General features: G+C 39.3%; 2 protein-coding genes across 4 annotated transcripts in view; one reads left to right on the top strand and one right to left on the bottom strand.

The window, feature by feature from the left end:
• ARMC8 (armadillo repeat containing 8) overlaps positions 1 to 1,959 on the bottom strand; it is a 95,786-nt gene extending 93,827 nt beyond the window's left edge. For 2 of the 3 annotated variants that reach the window (XM_006216055.4, XM_031678157.2), the window contains exon 1: positions 1,822 to 1,956. In XM_006216055.4, coding sequence (XP_006216117.1) covers positions 1,822 to 1,866 — 45 coding nt within the window. In that variant the 5' untranslated portion in view covers positions 1,867 to 1,956. Of the gene's footprint in view, positions 1 to 1,821 lie in introns of all 3 variants that reach the window. The other variant, XM_015249345.3, reaches the window with a different exon arrangement.
• DBR1 (debranching RNA lariats 1) lies at positions 1,833 to 23,509 on the top strand. The gene is made up of 9 exons (XM_015249346.3): positions 1,833 to 1,947; positions 11,953 to 12,408; positions 13,018 to 13,142; positions 14,610 to 14,690; positions 16,501 to 16,586; positions 18,089 to 18,313; positions 20,797 to 20,877; positions 21,126 to 21,271; positions 21,744 to 23,509. Exons 2-9 carry the CDS (start codon positions 12,212 to 12,214, stop codon positions 22,435 to 22,437), a joined length of 1,635 nt encoding a protein of 544 aa, XP_015104832.1. The 5' UTR covers positions 1,833 to 1,947; positions 11,953 to 12,211; the 3' UTR covers positions 22,438 to 23,509.

The following is a 23,509-nucleotide window of genomic DNA, read 5'->3' as shown; positions in this document are numbered from 1 at the left end:
AGCCTATTAAAGGAATCATTAATTTCCAATATAACTTCTGATTATTAATTCCTGTTCCATTTGCACTTTGTATTGCAAAAAGTGGAGCCCTAGGTAGTACTTTGAAAGTTTAGACAGTTTAAATCATTTATCCAAAGCTTTGTTTTCCCCAAGGTTCTAGAACCGAAGAACTGAAAGACCAGACTTTGGCGCTGTGAAAACCTTAAAAAAAAAAAAAAAAAGGCCTCAGTGAGACTAGGGCTAAAGCAAATGCCCACCAGAAGTAGGGAATATCCTTCAAGAAGTTTTTGAGTAAAGTTAAGCAGGAAATATTATATACTGAGGGAGTGAAACAAATGAAAAATTTCAATTGTACACTACACAAGCTGACAATGCACAAAAAGCAAAGAAGCTTCAAGTGAAATGGAGGATAAAAGAGATAATTAAAGGGAACTGAGAATAGTCAAGATGCATACTTAAAAAAAAAACGTAATTAAGGAAAAGTCATTGGCCTGCTCTCCCAGAAAACACTCCTAGGTGTTAGTCAGAGATGGAATAATTGAATCTAATTCAGTGCTTAAGTAAATAGTATTTTTCCCCAGCTGCAGTTTAAAAATAAGAAAAGGAAATGCTAAAATGTATAGGAGGACAAATTTGTGGACAACCCCTCCCCTACAAATAAATTATCAAGGTGGTGCATGCCACAATGCTCTAACCGTGGAATCACCGCAAATGTCCTGAGTGTTTCCAGATAGGTGAGTGTGTTTGTGGGAGGTCAGGCAAGAGAAAGGGAACCAACTGGAGTTATCTAAGAACCTGACAAGTCATCTATAGGCCAACCACCCTCTTAACGTAAAACTGACTGACTTGCACAAGTCTAAAAAGATAGTCAACCAGTCTTTGCCTGCTTGTTTCCAACAAAAGCAAAAGGGCCATTGGTAAACTGACCGTTCTCAGAGTTGGACAACCCCAATTTGTTGCAAAACCCTTCTAAGTTATCTCCCAGTAACTTTCACCCGGGTCCTGGTTCTCTCAAGAGTAACATAGCGAAAGGTGGACGTCATGTTTTAAGTTTTAAACGTAGACAAGCAAGCAAACTAGGTATTACTCCCTGGCGTGTCAGTGCGTTCACTTCTTTCAGTTGTAGGAAAATAAGACCTCTCCCTCTTTTCAACGTCCGACTCTCCTTGAAGGAAAAAGGAACGTCAGGCACCGGTTCCTTTAGACTCAAACCTGCGACCTCCAGAGCAGAGCAACGGGGCTTAAATAACTACAGACACTAGGAGACGTTGCAGCTGATATGAAATCCCCGTTGCCAAGAAGCAAGCAGCTCTAGCCCGTGACCGGGTGCTGGGACGCGATAGGTGCCACACAGACCGGGCCTGGCAGCCCGGCGACTGTGAGGGCCTCGGAACCTCTACCTCTTTTGGCCAAAGCCGCGGGGTCTAAGTGGACGCTCCTTTCCAGGCCAGCGACCAGCCCGGCGTCTCACAGGGCAGAGCGCTCGGCCCCGAGAAGCGGCATCAGTAAGGAGGAAGGCTCGGTGAAACGCCTGGCAAAGCCCAAGCAGCGCCGCCGGGCCAGCTGCCCGTGTGCCCCACCACCCCGCCCGCCGGACGCCGTCCCGAGAACCGGCACCGGCGAGCGCTCCCGGAGTTGGAAACGTCTCTGGCTCGGCCGGGGTCCCGTCTGTCCCGCCCGCCTACCCTCCCTGACTTCCCGGCCCACAGCTGAGCCAGAGGCCACCGCAAGGGGTGGTGCCCAGGAGGCATGCCGCGTTGGTGGTGAACGCTGCGGGCTGGGCCCCAGCTCCCGGGCGAGCAGCTGCGGCGGGTCACTCACCGAGAGGACGCTCATGCGGATTGGGGTCTCCAACAGGCACGCCATCTTGAGCCTTCCCACCCGGCTGCAGCGGGCGCCGGCGCGGGGGCCGGCACTTTCGACAGCCAACTACTAGGCCAACCACAGGTACCTCTGCAGAAAGTCAGGCGGGTAGATGGGAAGGGGCCACGCTCTAGACACCGCTGAAGTCCGGCCAAGGCCCGCAGAGGGGAGAGCAAACGGAAACCGCGCCAGGGGCCTCCTTACGAATCGTCCTCTCAGAAACGGCAGCTACTCTCAGCCAGGGTGAGAGGTGGGAGCGGGCAGCAGTTTCCGCATGCGCAAAGCAGATCTGCCGCCCAACCTGCGGCTCTCGGGGGGCGGGGCTTCGGGGGCGGAGTATCGCTACTAGCTTCACGGATTGATTCGTTATTCCGAAAAACTGGTGTGTGGAGTCACCTCCATAATTTGAAGTTCACGTTTACCTTCATTATCTCACTCCTTTGCACCGAACTCCCAGCGTCGTTATTATCTCCATTTTTCAGTTGGAGAAACTGTTATCTCAGAACCAGGTCTTCTGTCACCAGTAAGAGAGTTTCACGATCCAACGCTGAAGTGTGACCTGTTTCGGCATTATCTGCCAGACCCTTTTATTCTAGTGTAGTGTTGAGAATAGATACTCTAGAGCCAGAATGCCTGAGTGTAATCCTTGCTACTTCACAGAGCTGCATTACCTCGGCAAATTACTTAACCTCCTATGCTTCAGTTTCCTCTTGTGTAAAATAAGGGGTTATGAAGATGAAGAATGTAAAGCCCTTACAACATGACTGGAATGTACGAAGCGTTGTGTATGTGTTAGCATTTCTCCAGCCTCTGAGTCAAGTAGAAAAAAAAATGGGGGCGAATATCTGAATAATTCCCACTAAAACACTCTGATAACTGAAGCCAAATAAAAATGCTGCTAATTCTATTTTTTGATTGATAAATTCACCTCTTCCTCTCCATTTGTGTGTTTATGGATATGGACGAAACTGCCCTGGACAGGTTTCAACTTCATACTGCTGGAAACCAGTAGGGTTTTCACAGGATGATTGCAATGAACCTGTTAAATTACTTGCCTTACTCCCATTGCTGTATCCACTCCCTAATTCAGGCTGGTGTTACCTCTTCCCTGGACTAGAGCAATAGTCTTCCAACTGATGTCATAGCTCTAGCCTCTCCTTCACTTTGTTCCTCAGTGCTTTCCTATCTTCCTCCTGTGACTTGGTTTCTAAATTTACTGTAGCACTAATCATCCTTGCTTATGGGCCTGTGTTCCCTTACAAACTGTTGACTTTCTGGAAAGCAGGAATTTCATTTTAGATTTTCCTTCTGTTGCAACACTATTTCAGTAATCTGCATACCTCCCACACAATCTTTACCAGTCTGCACCCAGGTACTTTTCTTCAAAGCCAGTTTCAACTCATTAAATAATTTTAGCCTCATCCTAAACCATAATACTCTGAAAAAAATCAAGTGTATTGTACTCCCTACTTTTATTCTAGTACACATTAACGTAACTACAAAAAGTTTAAATGTCCATCCATGTATGACTTAGAATCATGTCATGTACCACACACCACAAAGCAGAGCATAACCCTTATACAGAGCACATAGAGATATCAACTAAATTTTCAGTTGACATTTGTATGATATAGAATTTTAGAACTATATTTTATCTACACTTCATTAATTAGCTCAAGCAATACATTCTCCAGAAAGCCCCTCCCTTAAGTATAGGTTAGGTGACCTCTCCCCCATGTCTTCATGCATCATTCTGTTCTTGCCACTAACATAGCATCTCCAACAATAAAGTGTAACTTTGGGGGTAATGTTTTACTCGTTTGTCTCCCCATTATACACTTCAGAGCCGGCACTAGGAATTTTAGCTTTTAGGTCTTTTATTTCACTGCCTAGCATAGAATAGTCACTTAATAAGTGTTTGGTGAATGAAGTTTTGGCTTAGTTTGGGCAGATCCTGGGAGAATAATCTGGGTGCAGGTAATTTATTTGGGAAATGTTTCAATGGAACTAAATTGATGGACCCGGAAGAGTGAGAAAAGAAAGAAGAAAAAGTCAATATAATGGTCCATTATTGAAGTCACTGCTTATTCCTTGAGGACCCCTGAGAAACATGACCCCCTGGATATCCATCTTGAGGTTGGAGCATTTATCCACCACTACCGTCCTATATTGGTTGAGGGTTTCTCTAGGGCGGTTAATTCCCCAGCCTCCTAGATCATACTTGCGCATAGAACAGAGAGGGCTTCCTTAACCTGATGCAGAAAAGCAGACTCTGCAGGCTAACTTTTGGGGTAGGATACAGGCAGCATGCATCTGAACTTGCAGCAGAACCATCATTACTGCTGTAGCTGAAATCAGAGTGAGGAGGGGCTAGGGACTGTGACTCAGGGCAATCAATACCTCTGTAAAGTGATTTTACAGGAAGGAAGCATTGATTGGCAAACCCCTAAGCTGAGGGATCAGAAATCTCGCATCTGGTCCAAATTCTGCTCCTAAATAACCCTAGACATACCCTTCAAACCTAAATAATGAGTAGAAGTTGAAGGGTAATGAAAATTTTCGATTCAGCCTCTATAAGTCAGCAACAACAAAACAGTTAACTTTGGCACTGTGGTAGAGAGAGAGAAATAGCCCCATGGACTCCCCTGCAAACAGGAATGAAATTTCTCCCCATCCTCCCCTATCTCAGAGAAGTATTAATTTCTGGAAAAAAACCAAAACAAAACAATGACAACAAAGTGTGAATTTGATAAAGAAAAAGTAGGAATAAACAATCAAAAGTAAGGAGCAAGAAAGAAATCTGCCAAGTATTGATAAATATCTAAATGGAACTCCCAGGGAAGAGAAATAAAGTCATATTTTTGAAAGTAAGAAACATACCTATGTAAAAAAGGAAAGCTTAAAGTGCAGAAAGATTCAAACCCCAAACTGTATGGTCCCAAAAGGAATTTAGAGGAACCTTTAAAAGCTTTCAAAACAGAGGAGATTCTTTACATAAATCAAAAATAGAAAATGGACTAATATTGGTGTAGAAGGGATATAGGTCAGTTGGATAGATGCTAACTGGGTTTACTTGTGCACACATTGTACTAGGGATTCAAAGTGGTATAAGGTGTGGTTCCTGCCTTCAAGCAGACGGGAATACAAGTGAGACTCTGAGAGATTCAATAATTTGCTTAAAGTTGCTCAGGGAGTAAGAGGCTGAATCAATTTGACACAGGCTTCTCTGTTTCAGAGTCCTGCCCAGAGCTCTCACACATAGTCCTCTGGGACCCAACAGGACTCTCCTACATGGGACTACTGAGCGCACACCTAAGTGACCGGCCAATTAAAAAAATCTACAAGGGCTTTACAATGGGAAATAGTGCATCAGTAATTCATGCTTGGAGTGTGTAAAATATGTATATGCATAAAGCAGAGTTAGTAAGATGTTGAAAAAGTCTTTTATTTAGTAACTACAGTGAAAAAAGAAAAGAAAATACTCTTTTTATAACTGAATTACTGCTGTGGTCGAATTCCAGCTTACAACTATAGAAGAAATGATGGAATTTGAAAACCACCCCTTGACGACCGTATGCATTATAATTATTTGAGGCAAGAACCATCAATGCGTGCTAAAACTAATTGGTGGAAATATGATGAGAAATAGTACCTCCCTACATTACTAGTGTTAGTAGAGAAACTTGATAGACACCACTTTATTCAAGCGATTATCATTCATATCACCACTAATGGAATAAATAGACACCATGCTATGATACACTGAGAAGAACACAGCATCACTTCTGTGGTATTCCTGCCAAAAAAGTATGGTGTAATCATGAGGAAACATCAGACAAACTGTACTTGAGGGACATATGACAAAAGAACACACCTACACCCTTCAAAACTGGCATGAAAGACAAAGAAAGTGAGGAATTGCTCTAGATTAAAGCAAACTAAAGGGACATGACAACTAAATGCAATTTGTGATCTAGGATTGAATCCTGGACAAGGAAAAATCAAATTTCCCCTCTTGCTACAAAGAACATCAAGGGAAAAGCTGGCAAAATGTGAATAAAGTCTGTAGATGAGGTATCATTGTTAATGTGCTGATTTTGATCATTGTACTGTTGCTATTAAGAGAATGCCTTTGTTCTTAGGAAACACAAAGTGAAGAATTGAAGTATAAAAAGACCTAGTCACTGTGGATTAAGCAATAGTTTTTTCTTTAAAAATGAGAAAGGAACTCATTTAGAGAATAATAATAAAAAGAGGACCAAGGCTCCTGGAAATTAATTCATTCAACAAAATATATATGCAAGGTACGTACTATGTGCCAAGCACTGTGGCCAGGGATGGTAATACAATTAGCAAGATAGATAGATTCCCTGTTACCACAGAGCTTTCAAAAAAAAAAAAAGGTGAAGAAAGACAAGAGAACAAGAATGTAGGATGATAAATGAAAGGGTATGGGGCTAAGGGAGCATCTATGAGGGAACATCACCAGGACTAAAGTCATAGGAAGTCCTTCTAGTGGAGGTGGCATCCAAGCTTTGACCTGAAGTGTCAACAGGAACAGCCCAGGCAAAGCTGTGTGTGCTTCTCCAAGCCTGCTTTGTCCATAAACATTTGTCTAATGGAACAATTAAGACACTCTTTCTCTGCATGTAGCTGTGGAAATACTAGCAGATCTTCCCAAATCAATGCTAGGACAAGAGCCCCAATTACTTATAGGAAAAGTGACACTATAAAATCAGCAGATCTCCAGATGGCTTGCCATCTCCTGGATTACCTGAGTAACAAAAAGACACCCTTACCCTCATCCCAAGCAGTGGGGACCACGTTATACAAATGAGTTTGAAAGTGGAGATGTGAAGATAAGTTAGGCAAAGTAAATCCAATCTTTACCATTTACAGTAACAGGAATGGAATCTGTAAGTCATCAAACCTATAAAAAGAGATACTGTTTTCTTTTTAAAAAATTGGATGAAATCATAAAATTCAATGAAATGTCTGACAAGTTTAAGATCCAGAGGCTAGAGACACCGCAGAACTCTTTTATCCCTGTGTTACTTACCTCTCTAGTTTTAACCACACAGATGCACTCTCGCCTTAGTTCTCCTGTGGTTAGACTGTGCTGCCATCAGGTGGTGGGAAGAGCCATAACCACCTAGTTCACTTATAACAGCACGGATGGATGTTTTATTTTGATGTTTGTGACATTTTATTTATAAACTGACTTGAAAGCTCATTGCCCAGGTATCTCCACAGCTCACTCCCCTACCTCATGAAGGTTTCTCCTCAATACGTCACTCTATCAACACGGTCTTCCAGAATCATCCTATATACGTTAAGTACCCTACCCTCACCACAGCATTTCCTATCCCCTTAGTTTTTTCTATTTTAAATCACCCGTCTTTTCAACACAGTTCTTTCTTCTTGTGTCCTTTATTTTTATTCATCTTTTATTTGGCTGGATTTCATTGTCAAGTCATTTTTTTTCCCCAAGAGGAGCTCATGTGTATTGTCTCCTTGGAGTTCTTTCATGGTTGAAAATATCTGATTGTGGCCTTTTCCATGAATGACATCCTGGCTGGCACAACATACAGGAAAACAGAACCCATCTGAAGTAAGTACTTTAAGTAAAAAGATTGCAAAATTATTAGAATGACTAAAGATGCAAACAGGGAGGGAGTATTTTACTTGTGATCAGGAACAGTGGGAAGTTCACCATTGCTAAAGGAGCTTGGGTTGCTGAGCTGTCACCACCATTGCTAGAGCCAGAAGAGAAAAGAAACAGCTTTTACTTTTACTTTTCTTTTACCTTCCAACCTCACACAAGTGCTTCTCATGTGCAAAGCCCAATCCATACCTCAACGAGCAAGGGAGTCTAAGAAATGAAATTTCTTAGCTTCTAGCCCCTGTAATACATGGATGGGCAGGTATATATATCCTTAAATACGTCAGTGTGTGTTTCCTAAAAACAAAGAATTCTGTTATGTAGCCACAGTAAAATGTTTAAGACCAGGAAGTTAATATTGATACAATACTGTCTAACTTACAGATCTCATTTGGGTTTTGCAATTATACTAATAATGTCTTTCATAGCAACACATTACATTCAGTTGTCATAAAACCTCAGTATCCTTTAACTTTTAATCTTTCTCAGTCTGTCCTTGTGTTTCATGACCATCATTTTGGGGGTTTACTTTATTTTATTTTATTATTATTTTTATGGAAGTACTGGGGATTGAACCCAGGACCTCGTGCATGCTAAGCATATGCTCTACCACTAAGCTATAACCCACCCCTTGACCATAATATATATTTTTTAAAAGACAGGCAAGTTATTTTAAAAAAATCTTTCTCAATTTCAGTTTGTCTACTGTTTCTCAAGATTAGAGTCAAGTTACCCACTTTTGGCAGGCATACCATAGAAGTAATGTATGTCATATCAGGGGGCACATGAGGTGGATTTGTCCACTCCTAGTGAGATTAACTTTGATCATTCTGTTAAGTGGTGTCTACTGGGTTTCTCTGGTGTAAAATCCCTATTTTCCTCTTTGGTAAAATAAGTATCTGTTGGAAAGATACTTTGAGATCATATAAGCAGTCTCAAATAATGGATACATTGACACTAGGTAAGTATCCTATTACTCTTCAAAGTTTTACCCAGTTATCTTAGCATTCATTGACAAGTCTTGCCTGAACAATGATGATGATGGTGGTGATGATTATGATGGCGGTAAAATGGTGATTCCTAACTTCAACTTTCCTTCTATACTTACCAATCAGCATTCTTGTGTAAATAAGAGCTCTGTTGATTAATTGATTGATTTACGTCAGAATGGAATAATAGATTCTTACTTTATTCAGTGGGCTAATATTGATATTATGTATTTTGACACTGAAATTGTTTCAGATTTAGCAGGTGGAAAAACCTCCACTCAATATACTTTTGATGTCCCAGATTCTTTGAGCACTTCCTTGCCTTCTGGCATAAGATGATTCAGGCTCATTTTGTATTTTCTCCGCCCTGGAATCAACCACTTCAATGAGAAGACTTGATTTAGGTTTTTCTTTTTTGGGGGTTGGGGGGTGGTCATTAGGTTTATTTATTTATTTATTTTTAGAGGAGGTACTGGGGATTGAACCCAGGACTGTATGCATGCTAAGCATTCACTATACCACTTCAGCTGTACCCTCCCCCTAAGAAGACTTGATTTCAAGGAGAAAGATCTGGTTGTACCTAAGAAGTTTTAATTAACACCAGCTTAGCTGGATTATGCTCTGTTTTGCATGTTTCCATAGTTCACATGTGCTTTTTTCATCTTGCTCATTGCTGGCTGCTTCTATCTAGATACTGTCTTTGCGCTGACAGAATCAGGGAATTTCCTTCCCACCAGATCTGAGACCTGCTTGTTTTCCCAGACCACACATACACAGTTTGAGACGGCTTGCCTAAGCAGTTAAGAGTCCCTCACATTTGCAAAAAGAATTATCTTCATTGTTCACTGAATTCACTTTTCTCCAACCACCTTCGTGTCTCTTCTCATTCAGAATAGGAAGGAGTTGAAGCTATCTATTTTAGTTTTGTTCTCTCTGGATTTGATAAAGTCAGTGAGAATTCTCAAGTTAATTAACTTACTGGTATGGCCTCTGGAGATGGGGTGTGGGTTGGGAATAGAGATAAGAGCTGAGCAAAATGCACTTCTTCATCCCTATTCATTATCTTTATGTCCTTCTTTGACCACTAGATTTTGAATGTTATGGTATTAAGTTATTGTTTCCTATGGTCACCAAAGAAGAAAATTCAAATTGATATATTAAAATTTTGTTGTAGAATCTCCATGAAAATCGCAAGGAGACACCATTGCACAACTAACAAAATGGCTAAAATTTAACAGACAGATAATACCAAGTGGTATTGAGCATAGGGAATAATTAGAACACTCATTTTGCTTAAGAAAGTGTAAGTTAGCACAACTACTTTAGAAACTGACACTGTCTTAAAACAACATATATCTACTGTGTTACCCAGAGAGTCCATTCCTGGGCAGAATCCAAGGGGAGAAAGTGCTACGTCCACCAAAAGATTTTACAAGAATGTGCATGCAGCTTTATTCATAATAGTCCCAATTTAGAAACAGTCCAAATATCCCTCAACAAAAAAATTGATACATGAACTATGGTAAGTTCACATGATGAAATACTACACAGGAATAAGAAATAGCATACATCTATCTATAGTATGGATGTTACCGGACTAAACTTGGGTCCATTCACCTGCATGCAATAAAGCCAATCTACTGACACTGCGTTGTGGTGAAGGAAAGTGCAGTGTTTACTGCAGGGCACCAAGCAAGGAGCCCAGGTAGCTAGTGGTCAAAAGGCCTGAACTCCTAGATGGCTTTTGGGGAAAAGGTTTTAAAGACACAGTGAGAGAAGGGAGTTGCATGGTGCATGGTCAGCTCATGGACATTCTTCTGTTTGATTGGTGGTGACGTAATTGGGAGTCAACCATCAACCTTCTAGTTCCAATTGGTCCAGGCCATACATGCCTCTAGGCAGGGTACAGTTAACTTCTTCCACCTGGTGGGGGTTTTGGTATTTGCAAAACAGCTCAAAGGATATGGTTCAGAATATTCTCTATAGCTGTTAAGGAGGAACTAAAGATCTTTGACTTTGTTCAGTGGTTAAACCATTATTATTTTGTCTTGCTTGACTGTTTTCCTGTTTCTGCATTTTCTCACTTCTCTGATTAAGTTTATTCGTTGAAACTTGGGGAAGGGCTAGGAGACTAAAGTTTTTCTACAAACAAGAGGCAGGCAGAGGACATGGTGAGGGGAGTTCTATCCTGGGAAGGCCCCATAGCATCCTGCTCAGTTACATAGGTTCATGGATGAATTTCACAAGCATTAGTCGAATGAAGGAAGCCAGACATAAAAGAGTATATAATATATACTGATGTTTATATGATGTTTAAAAACAAGCAATACTGATCTATGGTGATAGAGGTTAAAATGGAGTTTTTCTTTTGGGAGAAAAGGCTTGGGAGGAAGCACAAGGGAGTCTTAGAATGTTGGCAATTTTTTATACCTTGATATGGGTGATTATACATGTAAAAATGCATCAAAATGTGCACTTAAGATTTGATTTGTTCATGGTACTTCAAGTTAATTAAAATTAAAATTTTTTTACATGGTGGGAAAAAAGACCCATAAAAAGGTAATTACTGTAGATTGAAAATCAAATGGAAGAAGTTAAATTTAGCAATGTCATAAAAAGTATCTCTTCTTATGTATTTCAAAAAATTTAATTCAGAAGGAAAATAAAACATTAAAAATAGTCGGGAATATTAGTTTCCATATTTTTCTAAACTTTTGATCGATTTAGATGTCATGAAAATTATGTCCTCCTTGTAAATTTGAAAGAAATTGTCCATAAATCACTCTGGCTACAATGTCTTTCAATGGATTTATGTCTTTGACAACTTTTCCAGTGTCTTCTTATTGTCATTGTTTTGTTTACATCTTCCTCTTCATTTTGTATTAATTTTGGTGCCTTTGTTCCTGGAATATTGCTTATTTTATCTAGATTTTATTTTAAGAGCTGAGATCGATTTTTTATTCTCTGCATTATCTTGATTAGCTTATTTTCTTGATTGAAATTTCCTGAGGCGTTTTATTTATTTGTTTACTTGTTTCTGTCTTGGCCACAAACTCTTTGATTGCCAGCTTGGCCCATTTCCCCCCTGGATGTTTTCTAGACATCTGCTTTCATGAACTTGCATTCTAGTTATGCAAACAACTATTTGGTAGGAAAATGAAGAGTCCCCGGCCCCTTTAAAAAAAAACCCACAGATAGTTTTAGAAACTCTTCGAGGAGATAATTTCAAAATCCTCAGTGAGTTTTTAAGTTTTATTTTAAATTTATTTTTATTTTGGGGTGCCTTAAAATCTTTTAATTTCTAATCACTTTCAGGCAATTATCTTTGCCATGAGAGGTTCATTCCAAGTTTGGTTTGATTTTTATCAAACTAAACGCCTATTTCTGAGGATTTTTGTTTATTTTACTACTCTGGTTTTGCTTTTTACCGTCTGTCAGATCGCTCCGACTCAAAGACGGGACAAGATACGTAGAGCCTGAGTTGATTCACCAGCTCCCTGGAATTCGGTGCTAGTCTTCCCCGTCCCGATCCTTCTCTCGCGAGATTTGGAAACCGGAAGTGAGTTATATTGCAAGAGTCTCACTTGTAAGAGGCGGCATCTCAGTTAAGGTTGGCGGGAGCTGAGCGATCAGTCCGGCTTGGGCTGGCTCTGGTTTGAGGGGTTGCGGGCAGCGCTTCCCGCCTCGGGCCGGCAGGATGCGGGTGGCTGTGGCCGGCTGCTGCCACGGCGAGCTGGACAAGATCTACGAGACGCTGGCGCTGGCGGAGCGGCGCGGCCCCGGGCCGATAGACCTTCTGCTGTGCTGCGGCGACTTCCAGGCAGTGCGCAACGAGGCCGACCTGCGCTGCATGGCCGTGCCGCCCAAGTACCGCCACATGCAGACCTTCTACAGGTGAGGGAGGCCGCCGGGCCTCGGACCCCGCCGTGCGAGGTGTGACTAGCCAGCAGTGGGGGCAGAGAACCTGGACTGGGTTCGAATCCCGTCTGCTACTGAACAGCCGTCTCTCTTAGTCCCCGTCTTTGTTATCGCTAGGAACTGGCCCTTCGTAAATGTCACTTTTCTTATTTAAATTCGTCTATTTTGTTTCGGAAGGGATCGCAGCCTGAGGGGAAAACTTGCAGGAAGAAACTGACAAGTTAATCTACGGTATACTTGATAGGACTCTGGGACTAGTCCATTTAATGATCCAGGAATTTTTACTGGACGCTTGCTATGCGTCAGTCCTCATTCTGGAAGCTAAAGTTACAGCAGTGAACTGACAAAGTTTTTGACCTTATTGAACGTACGTTGGCTTGAAACCCAAGGCGGCAGCCCTTCATTCCTAAGGACAAGGATGGACAGTTGGTTTAGAGGATTTAAACTTTTTATGATGAGCTCAGATTTTTTTTATTTCGGACCGTATTTCGCTTTTCTGCTATGCCTGATGGTATAGATATGCCCAATTGCTTTCCTCTATCCCTGATTTCTGCTATGCCAATTGACGTTACCCTTGTGTTTTAGATATTACTCTGGAGAGAAAAAGGCCCCAGTTCTCACAATTTTCATTGGGGGAAACCATGAAGCCTCAAATCATTTGCAAGAGTTACCCTACGGTGGCTGGGTGGCACCCAACATTTATTATTTAGGTATGTGTTTGTGGGTAATTTCTTGGTTTGATGGGATGGAAGAGCCTGTCAGGATTTGTATACCAGTTGATCAGCATCTTGAGATGTACGGTCTTTTAGGAATGCTTCTTGATTTAAATAATCATGAAAATTTAATTAAAACAATTAATTTAAGTAAGTAGTCATGAAAATATATCCATGCATCATCTGGTGTTTTAAGCAATACTTAATATTACTGCAAAGAACTTACATACTATTTGCAATTCCTTTATTTTTTTTTCCTACTCTTTTAATAAAATTTAAAAAAACTCAAAACTTTTTATAATGGAAATTGTTAAACATATACAGAAATAGAGAATAGCATAATGAATCTATGTACTTATTAATCAGCTTTAACAACTATTATTCCGCCATCCTTAATTCAATCCACTCTCCCCTAAACTGCTTTGTAGGAGTATTTTAAAGCAAATCTCAGGCATCAGATTATTTCACCTGTAATACTTCAGCATGTATTTTTAAGTGTGAGGGTTTAAAAAAATACAACTACAGTACTGTGATTATACCTAACTAAAGTAACAGTAATTCCTTGTTATCTATTGCCTAGTTCATGTTCAGATTTCCCTGATTATCACAAAGATGTCTGTTTTACAGTTGACACTTGTTCAAATAGGATGCCAACAAGGTCTGCACATTTCATTTGATTGTCATGATTCTGAAGTCTCATAGTCCCTTTTCACCCTCTCTCCCAACTCCCACCCTGTGCTGTTTATTTGTTGAAGAAAGTGGGGACATTTGTCTAGTAGAACTTCCTACATTCTGAATTGGAATTCCTCGTGTTGTTTAACATGTTCCTTTTATTTTTTGCATTGGCTATAATCTGCATTTAGATTTACAGACCTAATTAGGTTCAGGTTTGATTTTAATCCTTTTAAACTATATAGTCCTTTTATCTCTTCACTTAAATGTTTATAGGTGTTTCTAATGATGACATTGTAACTTCAGAAATGTAATTTCCTTACTTTATTACTGATTGACAACTGCAATGTTGTGAAAAGATGAAATTTTCTGTAAACGATCAATCAGAACTGAAATACAGAAGCTGCCGGTTCTTTATACCTTAAACTTTTGACTTCCAGATTTATAACAGACAAATCCATCATAAGACATTTTCCCTTATTTCCCCTGCCCCATCTCCATATTCCATTATGTGCCAAATTACGTATGTCTGTTTCCCTCTTAACATGCCCTATCTCATTTTTTCCTTCCTTTCTGCTCAGTCTCTTGCCTGATCTGCTTCTAGTCCTCCCCTCCCTAGTCTGCCTTATGTATTGTTGGCATATTCCTATGTAAAATAGTAACCTCATCATGATACTTAATTTTCAAATAATTTTAGGACTGCATGGAATTCTAGGCTTCTAAACTGTTTGTTCAGTTAGCAAAGAGATTGCTTTTCCTGCAGTAATTTTGTTTAACTGTGTATTTTTTCAGGTTTGGCAGGTGTAGTAAAATACCGAGGCGTAAGGATTGGTGGAATCTCTGGTATATTTAAATCTCATGACTATCGAAAAGGTATTGTTATTTTGAGAATTGTTTTTAAACTTTAGAACTTGCATGCCCCAGAGTAACTAAGCATAATATATACAGATTGACTTTTTTGTTGGATTTCTTCTATGAACTGATTAATTTATTCTTAAATTTGTTATAAAATATTTTATACATATGAAAACAGAGAATACTAGAACGGATTGTCTGTGTGTCTACCATCTAGTTTTATTTGCTATTTTGCCATTTTGAATTTTGCTTTTTAAGAAATAAAAAAGTGCAGATATAACTGAAGTTCATTGTTTATCTTTCCTCAGTCCCATCTCTCTCTTTTTATTCCTCCCTTACCTCACCAGGCAGTCATTATTCAGAATTTGGTGTTTATCATTCACTTGATTATTTCATATCATTACTGTATCAGTAACAGCTTATTAAACATTGTATAGCATGTGTTGAACTGCATAGCATGTATTAAACATTGTATTGCATTGTATTGTATAGCATGTGTTAAACTTCATATAAGTGTGTCATTTTATATGTATCTTTCTTCAACTTGCTTTTTTGTTTAATGTTTTTGAAATCCATGTTGACACATGTAACTAATCTATTCATTTTAATTTGTGAATAGTATTCCATTGTATAAGCATACCACACTGTATCTGAATGAATTATTTATAACTAGTTTTTAAAGTTCAAGAAATAGCTTGGATTCACATTGATTTTAAAACTTATGAATTAAGTTGGCAGTTAAAACTTATATCCTCAAGGTAACTGTTAAATCACAAGTCTGTTCCCTGCTGCCCTGCTCCCTGTGATTATAAACTTGGCATGGGTCACAAAAATAGTCCATCTCCTACATGGCAGGTGTGGGTGGAAATTAGAACCACTCTTTAGATGACAATTGGTAATATCTATGGAAATCAATAAATGTGTTCTGACCCAGGAGTTCATCTTCCAGGAACTGATCTACAGATACATTCCACAAGTGCAAAAGGATATAAATAAATTTATTTAGTTCAGCCTTGTTTGTAATAGCAAAAAATAGGAACTAGTTAAATATAGCATTATAATGTAATGCTTTGAAGTCATTAAAAAGAAAAAAAAAAAGCAGGCTCTCTATGTGTGACTAATATGAAAAGAACTCCAAAATAAGTTAAGTGAAAAAAACAAGGCACGGAACATGTATAAGATATACTGCCATTTGTGTTGAAAAAAAAAAAAGAGGGAATAAAGAAATAGGTGTTTTATATGCATAGATGATTTCCCTGGAATAAAATACTAAAACCTGGTTAACACTGTTTGCCCATAGGTAGGGTTACTGATGGCTGGGAGAAGGCATAGGAAAATCCCCTCCCCTTGTTTTAGTAGCTTTATTGCAGTAAAATTTATATACCATTGTAAGTATACAATTCAGTGATTTTAGTAAATTTATAGTTATGCAGCTTTTACCACCATCCAGATTTAGAACAGTCCTATCATCCCTAAACGTTTTGTGCCAAATGTCATCCTGACTCCTATGCCAGCCCTAGGCACCCACTGGTCTACACTCCAGGAGGAACCCTATACCTTTAACCTATACCTTCCTAATGATATCTTTTAAATCTTTAGCAATGTGAATAAACAGTGTATTTCAGAATTACATATAATTTAATTTTAAAAATCATAAGCCCCCACAGTTATTTAGATTTCTAGTTTATGATCACTTATTAGTAGAAAATACTAATAAAATTAAAAGAAAAATTTAAGAACCAAAAGCATTGGAAAAGTGTGTGTATGTATTTGTACTTGCAATGTTTAAGGGAGTTGAATATAGCTTATTTGTCTTCTTCAATTTAAGGTCATTTTGAGTGCCCCCCTTATAATGCAGCAACAATAAGGAGTATATATCATGTGAGAAATATCGAAGTGTACAAATTAAAACAGGTATGTAAAAAAGTACATTACAGCAAACTGGAAAAAAATGTTAAAATAATTCTGCACCAAAATGTACTTTGTTCATTGTAGTCTACTGTTTCCAAGATGAGCTCAGTTCAGTATTTCTAAAATTTGGATCCCCAGTTGTTTCTAAGAGGTTCACAGGTGAACATTATTTTTTTATTTTAATGGCTATACGTTGATTTTAGTAGTTAATAATAAAATAAAATATTTGATCCACACCTTTGGATACTGTTACTTAGGCTAAGGCTAGATTATATATTGGGATAAAGTGATACTTTAAAGAAAATATTAAATGTTTTATTTCATATAATGATATGAAATAGAAAATAAGTAACAGTGAAGATGATAGAGGATATGGGAAAATTGTGAAGGTAGTATGGAAACCCTGACTTAACTGGAGAGTAGGTGAAACTAGGTTTTTGTTTGAGAAGCCATTAAATGCCTGACACTGGGCTAAGCAACTTTCCCCCGTGATAGTTCAAATAATTGTCACTCAGATGCTGTGAGGTAGGTGTTATTTTGTCACATTAAGGGTGAGAGGCCAAGGCCCAGGTAGGGAAGGTACCCTGGCCCTGCCCAGGACTTCCCATGTGGTTAAGTGGTAGAGCCTGCCAGGTCCGAACTCAGTCCCTTCCCACCAGGTACAACAGCCTCTATAGGAGCATAAGAATGCTTGCAGGTGTGCCCTATTCATGACAGTTCTCACCTTGAATGCTTTTTCCCTTTGACTCATCTGAATCCTACCAGTCCTTGTAGACCCAGCTTAGATACCACTTCCCAACCAGTGTCTAGTTTAATGTCATCAACCTTCTCTGAATTTTCATAACACTTTTTGCCCACTCAAGTTTTTCAGTGTAGTCATATTTATCTTACATTTTGTATTTTCTGGAACACTTATTTAAATTAATTTGTTTTCCAAGTATTTGTTTTGGATTACTTGAAAGTATGGAGTATATTTTGTGTGCTCCTCATGAAGACACCAGGTCCCTTAAATAACTCTATTATAATTTTTGTAGTAAACAAGAGGGTTTTTTTTTTTGGTGTTTACTGTGTGAATCTATTAGAAAAAAATGGAACGTATCTTTAGGTTTATTGTATCATTTACATTACAAGTCTCATGAAATCTGGTGTCACTGGATCTTAAAATAGTAGTTTCTTTACAAAAGGAAAAGGACAATGATTGTTAGAGATTTTAGACACCCAGTGCTAAGACCATAGCTGATTGGCAGCCTAATCGAAGTGTGTCTCTATGGACCTGCCTTGCCACGGAAAATAAGGATGATTTATGAGGCAGAGAGGAAGTTTCCTCTTTGCCTAGATGAGCGAGTAGCTCAGTATTCTGGGACTTCCTTAAATAAACTGTCTTTAGAATGAATAACACAGAAATCTAGAGACCTACATGGGTAAATGGTTGTGTGGTGGTGGAGAGAATGGAGGGGACTGCTTTTGGTTAATCCGTTTTTAAGAGCTTTCTTTTTCCATTAAAGCTGAAGCAGCCTATGGACATATTCCTATCTCACGATTGGCCAAGAAGTATATATCATTATGGAAATAAGAAGCAGCTTCTTAAGACTAAATCTTTTTTCCGACAAGAAGTGGAAAATAATACGTTAGGAAGTCCTGCAGCCTCAGAGCTTTTGGAGCACTTAAAACCTACTTACTGGTTTTCCGCACACCTCCATGTGAAGTTTGCAGCCTTGATGCAACATCAGGTAGAAAACAAAGTGTTTATTCTTTGATTTAAGAAACATTTATTGAACATCTACACGCTAGGCACTATGGGCACAGTTGTAAAGTCAGAGAAAAAAATCAAAGACAGCTTTCCTTTTGTGAGTCACTCAGCGTCCAGTGAGGGGAAGGGCCAAGCAAGCAATTATAAAACAGCATAGTCAGTTTGTGACAAAAAGTGCCAGGATGCTGTGGGAAAACCTAAGCCAGGGCAGGGTGAGATGGGGCCATGGCCAGAGAGATGGAGGGATATGGAAGGTTTCTAAAGGCACTGATGGTGCCAGGAGGAAGCAGATGACCAGGGTGATGCAGGTAGAGGGACTGATGTGTGCAGAGGCTGGAGGGCTGAGAGCCTGGTACCTTTGGGGAACTGCAGCTGATTCCTGTGGCTGAGGCCCAGGGAGAGATGACGTGGGAACAAGATCCTAGCTGCCTCCTGGGCCCTGCTCTGGAGTTCAGGTTTTAACCAGAAGGTAATGGGGAAAGTTGGAGAGTGACGACATCAGGTTCTCATTGCAGAAAGATTACATTGGCAGCAGTTTTGTGTATGGATTGGAGTAATGTAAAATGGGAGGCAAGGAGGCTATTTAAGCAAAAGATGAAGTTCTAACCCAAGGCAAAGCAGGAACACTGAGAATAATGCAGGTTCCGAAAGATTTTGAAGCAGAATCGTCAGATTTAGTGACAGAGGGAGGAGGGAGTCTAGACTGACTCCCAGAGTTTTTCTTGGGTGATGGTGCTTGATGGAGGCTAGAAAATAAATACATATTGTTACAGATTTATAGTTAGGCTTTTATGGAAATAAGCGGTTCTTCCTTTTACCTCCTACTCTGACTGAACTGACTTTCCCATGAAGTATTCCATAGGAAGACACAGAAAATGCTGGGTTAACCGAGATTTCTTCTCAGAGGCTTCTGTAGAATTTCTGAGGCCCTTTGATATGCTAACGGGCATTACCTTTCTCCAAGATGCGTAGGGAGGGAGGTTGGTGCAGAGCTTCCTGAACTTAAGCAGACCCCTTTCTGCGGTGGAGGTGCACTTTAACGATGCTCCTCAAACCCAGTTAGGAAGGTTCTGTCTGGAAACAGTCCTGTGGGCCCCTCTGCTGTGGGCTTATTCTCCCTCGCCAGCTTCACTAGAAGGAGGCGAGGTTACTCCTTTCGTTTTCCTTTGGGCTCTTCTAATGTCCAAGTCATGTGTCAACATCAGTCACCTCTTCCACATCTGTGTTACTCTCTTCTGTCCCTTGGGGCTTATATGACACCCTTGGATTTTTACTGAAGCAACTGATTTACTTTTCCCACACTCCGTCTTCCATTGTTGACCTTAGGGACCCATGTCTCTGAATTAGTGTTCTGTTTGATCCCGTTTTCTTGGCTCCTCAACCGCCTCTGACTCTCACCAGTTTTCTGTCAGAGCCCTTTTCCCAACACCAAAGACCATCCTTCCTCAGAACTGCCCCGTGGCCAAGACCTGTCCGTGACCTCTGTGCCTTCCACCTCTCTGTGTCCCTCACCACCACTCAGTTGAAACCTGGTCCTCAGTAGGATGTCCCATGGCTTGCTTTTTTGTCTTTTTTTCTCCGTGTGCCTTACTGTTTTTAGTGAGTCACTTCCTATTTCTTCCAACGTGACCTTCATGTTTGCGGTCCTGCTCATGTTTTTCCCTGCCAATTCACTTTAAAAAAAAAGTTTTATTGGAGTATCATTTCCACGTCATAAAATTCACCTGTTGTAAGTGTAGAATTCAGTGATATTTAGTACATTTCCAGAGTTGGACAAACATCATATAGTCTAGTTCTAGAACACTGCCATCACCCCAGAAAATCCTCTGTGCCTGTCTGCTATCAGTCTTTGTTCCTGCCCTCAGCCCCAGGCAGCCACTGATCTGCTTTGTCTCTATGGATTTGTCTTTTCTGAACATTTCATATAAATGGAATCATACAATATATAGTCTTTGGCATCTGATTTCTTCCCTTTGCTTGCTTTTGAGGTTCATTCTTGCTGTGGCATGTATCAGTATTTCAGCTTTATTGGTGAATAGTACTTTGTCGTACTGTAGTATATACATCTACTCTGGTGTTGTGTCTAAGAAATCTTTGCCTAACCTAAGATTGCAGAAATTTTCTCCTGTACGTTTTAGCTCTACCAGTTTACTTTTAAGCTCTTCTGTTGTCTTATCTTTAATCTGTATTATATGCTTTGATATATGTGTGTTATATGCTTTGATTTAACATTGTCATCACCACCATTACTTTCTGCTTTGACTTTTGTAAGGAAATTGAAGCCCAGAGAGTATAAGTGCCTTGCTCATCATTGCATGAGTGGGTGTAGAGCTAACTTGTTTTGGAAAAGTACCAGTTGTAACTTTGACACACCACTTAGGGGTATGGCTGATAAAGATGATTTCCATCCTATTCAGTGTATGTTTTAACAGTCTTTCTCAAATCATGCTTCATATTGTCTAGGCCAAGGATAAAGGACAGTCAGCCAAAGCAACCAAATTTCTAGCCTTGGACAAATGCTTACCACACAGAGACTTTCTTCAGGTAAAAAGAAAATGAACTTTGCAATATAGTTTTACTCTTCCAGTGATTAAAAAACAGTATTAACTTTCTGAATTTATTTGTGCTCTTTGTAATTTATATATTTTCAGATTTCTTTGGGAATATTTAAGTTACATTAATGTTTTTAAACCATTAAATTAAATTCATTTAAAATTTTGTTGTTATATTGACATTCTTAGAATATTAAAAATAGATACTTATTTCTTGAAATTACCTATTTCTTCTTGTAGGTAATAGAAATAGAACATGACCCCAGTGCTCCTGATTACCTGGAGTATGACACTGAATGGCTGGCTATTCTCAGGGCTACTGATGATCTTATTAACGTGACTGAGCGCTTGTGGAATATGCCTGAAAATAATGGCCTGCATACACGGTAGGTCTGATCTTAGTAGGATTTGCCTGCTCCATTGCATGCATAGTTTTTGTCCCCTCCACCTTTTTATTATTATTTTTAATCAAGGGAATTACTGTGAAATAAATCAGAACAATTCAAAGTTTACTAACTGGTATGAAAATTGCAAGTTTTCCATCTAAGAGATCCAAGAAAATGGACTGCTGATGAGCACCGACCCAAGTAAGTGCGTAGTGCTTAAAACTGTAAGATGGTGGAGATTTGGTTCACACATTAAAATAATTCGTACTTGTTTTTGGGTGTGAGTTAAGGGTAGTTTTTTCTTTGTTTTTATTTTAAAACTGTCCTTTGCTAAATTAACTGTAATTTTATTAAATGGAATTTTAAAATGTGGCTTATTTTTTATCCTTGCTCCTGCAGCCCATAGTTAGATCTAATCATTTACTGTCCAAGGCTGCTAAAATATAAAAAGATATTGTTTTGGACTTTACAGGTGGGATTACAGTGCAACAAAAGAAGCTATGAATGAAGTATTGGAAAAATTGAATCATGACCTCAAAATTCCAAGTAACTTTAGTGTAACTGCTCCTTGTTATGACCCTAGCAAGCCACAGACACAAATGCAGTTGGTTCATAGGATCAGTCCTCAGACTACTGAATTTTGTGCTCGACTTGGCATCACTGACATTAATGTCAGGCTTCAGAAGGCCAAAGAAAAACATCAGTTGTGTGATGACTATGAAGGGCAGGATGATGTGGAGAGCAATGACTCTGGAGAAGACCCCAGTGAATACAACACAGACACATCTGCCCTGTCCTCGATTAATCCAGATGAGATAATTTTAGATGAAGAAGAGGAATATGAAGATAGTATTGTAAGTGCACACAGTGACATGAATACACCATCTGTAGACCCTTCTTCTGATCAAGCTTCGGACTTTTCTGCAAGCTTTTCTGATGTCAGGATCTTGCCAAGTTCCATGATTCTATCTTCTGATGATACATCAGGTTCCCCAGTTGGCAAGGAGGGGAAACCTGGTGAGCCTGTGGAATTGGAGGATGGAAAGGACTTAACCTCAGTGCCGTTGAAGAGGCTGAGTAATGAACATGAACCCGAACAAAGAAAGAAAATTAAGAGGAGGAATCAAGCCATCTATGCTGCAGTAGATGATGATGATATAGCCTAAGACAAGTTGCTTGTCAGTATTATATGTAGATATGTGATTTTTGAGATTATATTTTTAGAATTGGATTTTTGACTCAAGACTTAACTTTGTAATAATGAAATTATATAAGAAACTTTTAGTTAGGTATCAACTTTATCTTTAGGCCTTTGTATGTTTCAGATAAATATTAAAATTTTGTATATTACTTGATTAAGTACCCCCTTTTTTTGAGAATATTTATTATTCACTTTCAGTTTTTTTCAGCAAACACTTAATGAACACCTACTTTGTACCAGGCACTTTTCTATACGATGGCCCTACAAAGATGACTAAGGGATTTTTGCCTTCAGGGAGTTACTACCACTGTAAATATATATTTTGATGTATAAAATATGGCATATTTGTATTTTGTTTTACAGAGTTAAGTCATTATTGTATATATACTTATATATGCTTTCTTTTCATTTCTTACAAATATTTTCCCTGGTCAGCTCTTAATGTCTGTCAAATATAATTGAAACTGAAGATGGTAGATCAGATTTCAGGAAATAAATTAAGTATTAAACATTGGTCAACATAAAATCTTACAGTTAATTGCTGAGATTAACATAACCCTGTTGACTTTTACATTTTATATTTAGCTTTAATTTTGATGTCTAGAGTAACTGTATAGGTCATTTGGGGCATCGTTCAGCGTAGCGTTAATCACTAGCAGGGATCAAGTTGCACAAATGCTGCGCCTCATGCTGCATAATGGATTGCTACTATTGCATCGTGTTTAAACATCCACGTGGAGAAACTACACCTCTGTCCTGTCTCTGGTTAGAATGCCTGGGCCACTTGAGGAGACTGTCACTCTGCACTTGGACCAGTAGTCATGGAATCCAAAGACTGTTCCAGGATCTCATCGTCTCATGGCAGTCCAAATCCAGGAGCCAATATAAGAGAATTTGGCTTCCATCTTGTCAGCATTTGATTCAAAAAGGGTTTAGGACCATGGGGTTTTATCTTTATTGCCTTCCACTTTTTACTTTCTTTTTTTGAGTTAAGTAATTCACTGATTTAAATTCTCACATAAAGTATTTAAAAACTA

This window comes from Vicugna pacos, chromosome 1 (genome assembly GCF_048564905.1).
Source record: "Vicugna pacos chromosome 1, VicPac4, whole genome shotgun sequence".
Classification (NCBI taxonomy): Eukaryota; Metazoa; Chordata; class Mammalia; order Artiodactyla; family Camelidae; genus Vicugna; species Vicugna pacos.
This window is presented reverse-complemented; position numbering and strand designations above follow the sequence as displayed.

What these genes read in the sequence shown, in the direction of transcription:
- DBR1 (XM_015249346.3), top strand. Translation starts at nt 12,212, where the DNA reads ATGCGGGTGGCTGTGGCCGGCTGCTGCCACGGCGAGCTGGACAAGATC. An exon ending in CACATGCAGACCTTCTACAG is followed by an intron (nt 12,409 to 13,017) that starts GTGAGGGAGGCC and finishes CTTGTGTTTTAG; the next exon opens with ATATTACTCTGGAGAGAAAA. An exon ending in AATAATGGCCTGCATACACG is followed by an intron (nt 21,272 to 21,743) that starts GTAGGTCTGATC and finishes TGGACTTTACAG; the next exon opens with GTGGGATTACAGTGCAACAA.